We start from the raw sequence: 10,757 nt of genomic DNA, 5'->3' as shown, positions 1-10,757 counted from the left end.
GGTGTTCCCCCCCCCCCCCCAAAAAAATTAATACAGGGCCATGTATGGTGGTGCATGCCTTTAATCCTAGCACTCGAGAGTCATAGGCCTCTAACCCTAGCTCAGGGCCTGCCAGGGTTACCCAGTGAGACCTTGTCTTTAAAAAAAAAAGATGAAATACAAGTGATCTATAAGCACATAAAAAAGGTTTAACCTCAATGGCCATCAGAGAAATAAAAATTAAAATGACACTGGATTCTGTCTTACCCTAGTCAGAATAGCAGTCATTAAGAAAACATTACAGCTGATGGCAAGGATGTGGATAAAGGGAACCTTACACTGCTGGTGGGAATGTAAACTGATCCAGCTGCCATGGAAACCAGTATTATAAGATTCTAAAAAAAAAACTTAAAAAAGCTGGACATAAGCCAGGCATGGTGGCGCATGCCTTAATCCCAGCACTCGGGAGGCAGAGGCTAGAGGATCTTTGTGAGTTCAAGACCAGCCTGGTCTACATAGCAGGCCAGCTGGGGATACAGGGAGACCCTGTCTCAAAAAAAGACCAAAAAAAAAAAAAAGGCATGTTAGTGCATGCCTTTAAGCCCAGCACTTAGGAGGCAAAGGCAAGCAGATCTTTGTAAGTTTGAAGTCAGCCTGGTCTACACACCAAGTTCCAGGTCAGCCAAGGCTATACAATGAGACCCTGTCTCAAAAACTGAAGCCAAACCCAAACAAAACCAAACCAAACCAAAACAAAAAACACCCCCAAACAAACAAGCAAAACCCTAAAAACAAGATTTACTACCACATGACCCAACAACATCACTGGGTATTAACCCAAAGGACTCCAAATCAACACATCACAGAGATACACAGCAATATTTAGAGCAGCACTACTTATGACAGATATATTATGGAACGAATATAAGTATTTAACAACAGAGGAGATGAGTTAGTTAATTTGTGAGTGCCAGTCACTTATGCTGGCAAGTTAACAATATTTTCTTCCTAGCTAGGGAAGGAAAAGACAGATGTAAATTGCAGCAAAATCCCAACTAATGCCTGGGAAGTGAGCAAGGGAGGGCAGTGGGACTAGCATGACCCTTTTAGGCAAACCAGGGCACAGAGCAAAGTTGTTTAGACACCTGGAATCTAAAGTGGCTGTTACAAGGTATGGTCATTTCTGCCATGTCCTATTGGTTTAACAGATCACTATGTCCACCAGCAAATCAAGAGAAGGCAGAGTCAGTTTCTTCAATGGAGTGGCAAAGAACTTGTCACCATTCTCATTCCATCATTCCACCTCACCCAGTCCTCAGCAAAGCCCCCTGGTTCCTGTCTCCAGATTCTCAGTGTCACAGAGTAGAAAAAGCAAGGGCTCTGGGGGCCACAGCCCTATACATTGCTTCAGGCAAAGCAGACCATTCAGCAACCGGTTGAACCTGATTAGTTACTTAATTCTTTAGGGCCCAGATTTCTTATAAGTAAAATGGTATGTCTCACAGAATCCACAAGAGATTGGTTCTAAGACTCCCCCAATTGCTCAACTCTCTTACAGAAAATGGCCCAGCAGGGCTGGCTTGCTGACTGGTAGGGTGTGCATGACCTGGGGTCAATCCCTAGCATTGTATAAACTGGGCATGTTGACACACACCTGGAATCCCAGAACTCTGCAGGTGGAGGAGAGAGGTTCAGAAGTCAAAGGTCAGCCTCCCACTTACGGAGTTGTAGGTCAGGAAAGTACAAGCAAGCAAGCAAGCAAGAAAGGAAACAAAAGAAAATGGTATAGTAAAAAACAAAATTTAAAAAGGGACATGGCATAGTTTGCATAGAACCTATACACGTCTTCCCTTATACTTTAAATCATTCCTAGATTACTTAGAATTCCTAATACAATGTAAATGCTCTATAAATAGTCATTATATTGCCTCATTTAAGGGATTAATGACAAGAAATTAAGCATATTCAGTACAGATGCAACAGTGAATATTTTCTTTCTTTTGGAGACAGAGTCTCCCTATGTAGAGCGGGCTGTCCTCCAATGCCAAGCTTATGTTTTTTGTCATGGCTGGTTGAACCCTTAACGATAAGGAGAGCAGACTGGCCAGGAAAATGAACTTCCCATATCTTCCCCTATAGATGGTGTAAATGACCGGGCTCTGTCTCGTCTGTGGAGCACTGCTGAAATCTATCCATGGATGTTTATCCCCTGGTTGATGAAGAAGATCTTGAGGCTGCTCCCAGCCCATGACTAAGCCCAGCAGGGATATTATAGCAGGCCTCTGTCTCTGATGTCAGAATTTGGGGACATGCCAATTTGGCTCAAGGACCACCCTTCTCCCATGGCTTTGCTGAACTTGCTAGACATCAGTGTAGTGTCTGGCACTGTCCACACAACTAGCCTTCCTTCCTTGCCTCTTCCCATTACAGAAATCACACATGCATCCCAGTTCCAGTGTGCCCTCATAAATCTGTGCAGTACTTTTCTCAGCATCAGCTCTGAAGACTGGGACAACCAAGCCTTAATCCTAGGGCTGCTGTGGGTATTAACCAGCCTGGGAAGCACTAGGAAAGGCGTGGCATGGAACAAACCCTTCTTCAACTAACATTTACTGAGTCGTTACTGTGCGCACACCCTGGTGTGGGTGCCTGGGCATAATGGTGAGCAAAGCAGACAACAGACACCTGTTCTCGCTGACTCCCTTCTGCAGGAAACAAAGAGCCTTTCTAATCAGATCTCCGAGGGTTAGACATCCTCAACTCCATCCCCTACACACTTGAGCCTAGTCAACTAGTCAATAGGAGAGTTTTGCCTTCACTCCCAACACCTTTGTCTTAATACCTGTGAAACTACCCCCACCCCCGGCCTCCCGGTTCTTACACATCCTAAGTCAACTGGGCAGAGCTCTCAGGCTTGCTGGTTGCATTAGAACTCGTTATTCTGTGCTAAAATTTCTGTGACTGCATCCTAACCCCGGAGCTCCCCTAGAACAAGGGGAATGTCAGGTCCTTCGTCCCCAGGGCTTGGCCCTCAGCACGTATCTATCAAAGCAATAAAGCGGATGAGCGAGCCGAGAACGACCATTTCGGTTCCCGGGAGGTCCGCGGGGCCTGCGGCGGGAGGGCGCGGGCGTTGCGCGGGGTGGCCGGGGCACCCGCGGCTGCTGGCGCGGGCCGAATCGCAGCCGCGGCTGCAGGGCACATGACTGGAGGCCTCCGCCCCGCCCCGCCCGCTTCCCTGCGCAGTCGCCCGGGCTGCAGGCAAACCCCACCGACAGAGCTCTGCTCTCCCTCCACCTCCCCAGTTACTCCAGCCTAGGAAAGCGAAACCCAACCGGCTCCTTCACCCGCGATTGCGGAGCTCCGAGTCCAGAGCTGCGCGCCTAGCCCGGCACCGGGAGGGCGCGGGAGCCGCCGGCCCCGGGGCTTTGGGAGGCTGCTGCGCGGCCCTAGCGGCTGCTCCTTCCCACTAGAGTCTCTGGCTGGAGAGGCCGGGTTCGGCCCTGAAACGCGCGCAGCATGGGCAGATGCTGCTTCTACACGGCGGGAACTCTGTCCCTGCTGTTGCTGGTGACCAGTGTCACGCTGCTAGTGGCTCGGGTCTTCCAGAAGGCGGTGGACCAGACGATCGAGAAGGTGAGGTGGGCCAGGCTTGTGTGTGTGTGTGTGTGTGTGTGTGTGTGTGTGTGTGTGTGTCTCGTTTGTCCCTCCCCCCCCCCCTGTGTGCGCTCTTGTGTGTGTGTGTGTGTGTGTGTGTGTGTGTGTGTGTGTGTGTCTCGTATGTCCCTGCCACCCTCCTACTGTGGACCCTGTTGGGGAGCCCTGCACTGGCGCAGCCCCTGCAGTCCGGAGCCCTCCTTCCCTCCTCGTCTTCCTTGGATTGGTTAGGATGGGAAGGCCTGGAGATGAATACTCCCTTGAAGTAACCAGCAAGCCTACAGACCTTGACTTATTAAAATGCCTTTCATTTACTTTCTTCCATTTGCCTTTCTCCCCATCCCAATCTCGGTTGAACCCCCCCACCCCCACCCCCGACTTCGTAAGGAAATGGAAACACATGAAAGCCACCGCAGCAGACGTAGGTTTTCTTGGACGTCCGCCCAGCCTTTGAAGCGGTGTAGGGCTGGGGTTGAGAAGTGGGTGGGAGGTCTATTGTGTTCCTGCCTTCCTGGGCCGGTAGGGCGGCAGGTGAACAGGTCAGGCTTTTGGACTGGGTGATATTTGATCCAGCGCAGTCTTGGTTAGCACCGTGTTGTGCACCAACAGCCTGTTCCCACCTTCCACCTTCCTAGTCTCAGCCATTACCTGGGTGCCTTTAGGTCCCCCAAAGAATCTGGACCTGCCTTCCCCGGGAGATGATCGGGGTTGCAGAGCTGGTCATGTAGACAAGTTCTTCATCCTCAGACTCCCCTAGTCCTTCCTTTCTCCTGCCCTTTCACCCACATCCACCAAGCCCTGTGGAAGGAGGAACAGGAGAGAATTACTGGGATCACTTTTTCCTGTGAAAATAAATAAGTCAGGGATTTAGCCTTTCTCCTTAGCACTAGGTACAAAAGCCCAGGCCTGGCAGACTTAGAGTCACTGTATTCCTGGCTAGGAAACTTAGTTACCTTATGCCAAGTGGCAACAGTTCAAGTTCCCAAATGGAAGTCTCCAAAAGTAACCAGTTACTTGGAATATGGCAATTAAAGATAACTTTAAAAAATAGCAAGGCAAAGCTTCATTGATGTTTTAAGGAATTCACATTGCCAAGGGAAGACCAGGCCCACTGTCTGAGCCTTCTCAAAGACCATTGTTGCTCTGAGCACATGTGCTAGAGGGAAAGTAAACAGAATCTTTACTCCCCACATCCAAATCTGTGGTGAATCTTAGATTCTCACTTGGTGATTTGAGTTAAGTTATGCAACAGTCAATATGTGAACTTTCTTGTATGACTTTAAGAGGCTGCTTTAGGGGCATCAGATTCTCTACAATGTCTAATTTCATCCAGGAAGTGGTAGTTGGGGAAGCAGCTTCATATGAGGGGTCTGAGTGATGCTGATCTTTACAAGTGGTTTTCTCCATAGGGAATGGCCTCTGACTGATAAGTTACAGTACAAGGGACTTTCAGAGCCTCCCAAACCCAGGTACTGACCAGTGCACTAAGTGGTGTCTGACAGGAAAGAACTGGGTTAGTTTTGGCAGATAGATTTGCCGATATGCCAACCAAAGGTCATGAAATGCACTTTCCTTGTAATCTGTAGAGTCTCCGTGTTACTTAACCTTGCTTTCTTTTAATTTTCCTTTTGAGGCAGGATGTCTCACTAGGTAGCCCAAGCTGGATTTGAACTCACAGCTCTGTTGTGATCACAAGCCTGTACCACCATGCCTGACTCTCTTTAATCTTTTTTTTTGGCAGGGGGGCCCTGGGTCTCTAGCCCACCTGGCCTCAAACTCACTACATAGCTGAGGATGTCCTTGGCGTCCTGATCCTCTTGCCTCCACCTCTTGAGTGCTAGGATTACAGGTATATTCCACTACACCAAATTTATGTGGTGCTGTAATCAAACCAGGGTTTTGTGCATTTTAGGAAAGCACTCTACAGCCCTAGCGCATAAATTTTTTTGATTCATGTTTCTCTGTCTTAAGTGTGGATAATAATGACTAAGGTATATAGAAATAGTATAAGAATTGCTAAGCAAAGGTAAGGTTTTTCCAGGGATATAGTTAGTGTTTAATAATGATAGCAATTTTATTTTTGGGTTTTTGGATTTTTTTTTTTAAAAAAAAATTTAATTATATGTGTGTGTGTGTGTCAGTGTATAGGTATGTATATATGAGTGCTATGCTCTTGGAAGCCAGAAGAGGGTGTTAGATCTATTGGAACTAGAGTTACAGGCTGTTGTGAACCACCCGACATGGGTACTGGGAACCAGATTCTAGTCCTCTGCAAGAATAGAAGTGCTCTTTACTGAGTCATCTCTCCAGTCTAGCAGTTTATTCTCACTGAGACACCACTCAGTGAGATTAGGAGTCAGACACTTTGTGTTCAGATCCTAAATGTGCCATTTTCAAGCTTTGACCTTGGGCAAGTTACTTAAGTTCTCTGAGCCTCAATTTCATTACCTGTAAAAGTGAGGATGGGAAACTTTAGCCATGTTGGGCATGATGGTGCATGAAGCTCATGACGCTTAAGCTTTGTGTCCCTCACTTGCATAAGCCCTTCCAAAGCACTGTGTTTAATTCTGTGTCCAAACCTTTCCTTCTAGAAAGGGGCCCTCAAATAGCATAAGCTTCAGGACCCATAGAACCTGAATCTGCCTCTACTTGTGTACTGTTGTGGGACTAAGTGTGAGCATTTAGACATCGAGGTCCAGGTATTCAGCGTGTGGCAGCCATCATTTCCATTACTATGACTGTGCAACAATTTGTTAATAAGTTGACTTAGTGTATTTGTAAGATAATCCACTCTATGCTGCCAGTTCTTACTGTTTTTATTGGAAGATTGCCTGAGCCCAGCTTGTGTATACCATCAAAAAGAGGAGGAAGAAAAGGGGTGAGATTCAAATGTGTACACTTGGCCAGTCATGGGAAGTTCAGTAAAATAATTGTTCTAAGAATTTATCTCAGGACAGAGAGGTGGCTCAGTGGTTAAGAGCACTGGCTACTCTTGCAGAGGACCAAAGTTCAATCCCCAAGCACTCACATAGTGGCTAACAACTGTCTAAAACCTCAGTTCCAGGGGATCTGACTCCCTTCTCTGACCTCCACAGGCCTCGCATGCATGTGGTGCACTTGCATAAAGGTAAGCAAAACACACATACACATAAAAAACAAATTAATTTAAAATTTTAAAATAAAAAGAATTTATCTTAGGGCTAGGGGGATGGCTTAGCTGGTAAAATGCTTGCCACACAAACAAGAGGACCTGAGTTCAGGTCCCATTTGAAAAGCCAGATTGAGCTGCGTGTACCTGTTACCCCAGTGCTGGAGAAACAGAAGCAAGATCTCCAGGGCTTCTAGCCAGCCAGTCTAGCCAACTGGTGAATTCTAGGTTCAGTGAGAGACCCTGTCTCAAAAAATAAATAAATAAATAAAAATAAATAAATAAAGTGGAGTGAAAGGTTTCAGAGGGGGCTCTTTAGGAGGATACTGAGACAGATTACTGGGTAATGAATTAATGCATGTTCAGAGAGGTAACATCATGGCTGGTGCTCTGAACAGAATTCAGACCCTAGAGCACCAGAGATGGACAGCATGGTGGGGCTCTGAAGAGAGGAATCAGAGCCCATGTGGCAGAAGTGGGCTCTGTTTTTACACCTTTCTGAAGAAGGGAGAGGTTAAGGGGGTGGGGAGCAGAATATGTAGCCACCAATACCCCCTATGATGTCAACTGACTTCCCAGGTAAAAGTCACTGGCTCTGGGAAGTCTGTTAGCTAGGGACTCAGAGACTCAATGGGGGGATTGGGGTACTGGGGGACAGGGAGGGACTGCTACAAAATATTGTGACCTGAGCCACAGCTGGATTCTAACATTGCTTCCTTATATGAAGAAGCAATTGAAGAAGACACCCATACATGTGCAAACACAACCGCAATCTCATATCCACACACAGCTGCACACACATGTAAACATATACACAACACAGGGGAAAAAATAAAGGAAAAAGAATTTATCTCAAGTAATCTTTGTCCTTGAGCTCTTGAGTGACCAGAGTAGATTGAAGTGAGACTCTTATTCGGATCACTGAAATTAGTGGAAGGAACTGTTACTAGAATCAAGTGTCCTGGCTGTCTGCTACTTGACAGGAACAAAATTTAGAGATAAGAGTTAGTAGAAAGTAATCAAGTTTATTCAAAGCCAGCCTTGAAGAAGTTAGGGGGGCTAGCTCCTTAGAGGTCTATCTCGGAGGCTTTTATGGGAAGGAAAGGAGGTGTGGCAAAGGCAGCAGGCTGGGCAGGGTCTTTATCAGGTAGGTCCTGGGTCTTCTCTAGAACTTACCAGTAGATCTTGGATCTTGATCTCCTGCTGCAAATCAAAGAAAGATCTTGCAGTTAACCACCTTAACCATATTCATGGGTTCCATCAACCAAAGGATTATGGAAGGCTGGAAAGGCAAAAGTCAGGACAAATTCAAAGGAGCTCCTGTTACAGAACACAGACTTGCTGGGCCTGGCCTGAATGTTGAGATTAAAGGTATGCACCACCATGCCGAGTTCTTGGGATGACAGATTTTAATGTATTAATTCCATAGTCCAATCAATTATCTTGACACCTAACAGTGCCTGATACACTGTAGGTACATCACAAATGCCTGTTGTCTCATGTCTTTATTTTATTTTCTTGCTGGGAAACAAACCCAGGTTCTTCCACATGCCAGGCAAGCTGTCTACCACTGAGCTACATCAAAGCTAACTATATATAATCCAAAAGGGTGCTTGCTTGCATATCGACCTCATTTCCTGAGTTGCCTCCATTCAAAGTTAAGACTTAATGCTTGCTATACTTTTAAAAAATGAACTGGGGCTATAGCTCAGTGGTAGAATGGTCGCTTGGCATGGGCAAGACCCTAGATTTGATCCCCAATACCATGAAAAAGAAGAAAAGATGGAGTAGGAAGATGGGGAGGAGGAGGAGGAAAAGGAGGAAGGGGAGAAGGAGGAAGAGGAGGAGGAGAAGGAGGAAGAGGAGGACTTATTACCAAGAGCCATAAAAATAACAGTAAACAAGACAAGGCCCCTGCCCCAAAGTTAAGAAGGCTTAGACTCTAGTCTAAGATTGTTGTTGTTGTTGTTGTTGTTATTATTCAAGAAAGCTGAGGTAAGGGAAGGTAAGTCCCTTACCTTCAAAGGAAGAGTTAGGGATAGACGTAAGGGTACAAGGGTCTCTTGTTACTGAGTCCGTTTTTCCCACCTTAGAGATGACTACATTCCAAATTCCTGGGATCACTGTCCCTGGTTTATGCTGCTCTGGTATAAATGCTAGCATCTTCTGCCTCCAAAAGGTTTCTAGTTTGGACAATAAGTTCTGTGGCCACCTCCCAGCCCTACTTTATCCCATATTGTCCTCACATAACTACATCATCAGCCACGTCAAGGCCTTGAAGAAGAGCCATACTCTTTGAGGCACTGAGACCCCTTCAGGCTAGCTCAAGCAAGAGGATTTTTCCTTTTTTTAAGCTGGAAGGGGAAGGTCTTAGAAACCAAAGAGTGAGAAACAGCACAGTCAAACCTCGGGAGAGGCAATAGAAACTGGACAGTCAGCAGGAACCGCCTACCCTTCCCTCTGCAGCAAGCAGCTTCCTGTGATTACTCATCTATCCTGGCTGTTTACTGGCTGGGACTTCCCGGCCCCACCTCTGTGGCTTTCCAGCTGCTGGGCCTCCCACGGCACGCTTGTCTCTTAGTCTCTCCATCTCTTCGTCTCTTCGTCTCTTCGTTTCTCCTTTGCAAGTTCATAGCAGCAATGTGATTGACTTGGCACAGACAGAACTCGGAGTGCTATAAACCAGCAGTGTCATTAATTTCCTTAAAGGATTCTTGATTCTTAAGCAGAATTCTCCTCTCCCTGGATTTTTAAAACATGATCTTGTGATAGCACAATCATAGCATGCTTCCTTCTATAATCCTTTCTGACCACAAGTGTATTCATAATTAACAATGAGGACATCAGAATAGACCAGTAGTTCTCAGCATTGTCCTTGGACTCCTGGGAGATGCATCAACAAACATCTCTTCTGGAGGTGTAGAGGATGCAGACCTTACCCAGACCTATGGAATCAGGCTCATTAGGAACCCTGGACCAGGTTAAGGAGCTGATAACCAAATCCCTACCAGTATGTGCATTGTGATGCTTTTTAGACACTACTCACCCATTCTTTGAGATGGGAATTCTGCTAGAGGATGTTACTACTAACACCCCTACTATTCTGCGCATTTACATTAAAGGAAATATGGGGGCAAGGAGGTTCTTTCCTGTAGAAGTGACTTTGCTTTACTGTTCAATAAAGTACAGGATTTCATTCTGTCAGGCCACAGCCAAAGGGCCATCTGTTCTGCTAGACATTTGCTTATTTCACAGAGAAGTCAGCAGGTGGAAATAAATAAGCTCATTAATGAAAATATGGGGTGTTAGCCAAGTGAAAAGACATTTGTGACCCATATCATCAAAATATGTAAATACAATTATACTAAGGAAGGGGCTGTTTTAAGTTAAGCTAGTAACTAATTGAAAACAGCAACTAAGGGGAAAAAAAGGCTGTCCTAAGTCTGTCTGTCTTTCTCTCTGTGTTTATTGAGACAGGGTCTCATGTAGCCTAGGCTGGCCTCAGACTCACTATGTAACTGAGGATGTCCTCAGATTCCTCCTGATCCCTCCTGCTTCCACCTCTCAGGTGCATATTACATGCATGTGCTACTATACCCCAGCAGTTTGCTTGTTGTTTCTAAAAGTACTTTTGGTATGTGTTTTGGTGTTCATTCATTTGTTAAGCAAATGCTAACAGAATGTGACACAGGGTGCTAAGAGCTATGCATGTAACAGTAAACAAAACAGGGTTCCTACCCTTATAAACAAATAATCCACTTCAAACTTCTTAGCTTCTGGTCTCTTTACACTAAAAAATTATTGAGGACCCCAAAGAACGTTTGTTTTTGTGGGTTGTGTCTATTGATGTTCACAGTATTAGAAATTAAAACCAGCCGGGCGTGGCGGCGCATGCCTTTAATCCCATCACTCGGGAGGCAGAGGCAGGCGGATCTCTGTGAGTTCAAGGCCAGCCTGGTCTGCATAGTGAGTT

The 10,757-nt window shown here is 46.0% G+C and overlaps 1 protein-coding gene and 1 pseudogene across 1 annotated transcript in view; one reads left to right on the top strand and one right to left on the bottom strand.

Annotated features, from left to right (window-relative positions):
• LOC103742483 overlaps nt 1-3,183 on the bottom strand; it is a 10,470-nt pseudogene extending 7,287 nt beyond the window's left edge.
• A 25-nt stretch (nt 3,184-3,208) lies between these two features.
• Nucleotides 3,209-10,757, top strand: part of Scarb2 (scavenger receptor class B member 2) — a 62,677-nt gene continuing 55,128 nt past the window's right edge. The window contains exon 1 of the mRNA XM_008843536.3: nt 3,209-3,615. Within this exon, the coding sequence (XP_008841758.1) occupies nt 3,499-3,615 (117 nt within the window). The 5' untranslated portion in view covers nt 3,209-3,498. The remainder of the gene's footprint in view (nt 3,616-10,757) is intronic.

This window comes from Nannospalax galili, unplaced genomic scaffold, assembly GCF_000622305.1.
Source record: "Nannospalax galili isolate Female #2095 unplaced genomic scaffold, S.galili_v1.0 scaffold800, whole genome shotgun sequence".
In the NCBI taxonomy this organism is placed as follows: domain Eukaryota; kingdom Metazoa; phylum Chordata; class Mammalia; order Rodentia; family Spalacidae; genus Nannospalax; species Nannospalax galili.
This window is presented reverse-complemented; position numbering and strand designations above follow the sequence as displayed.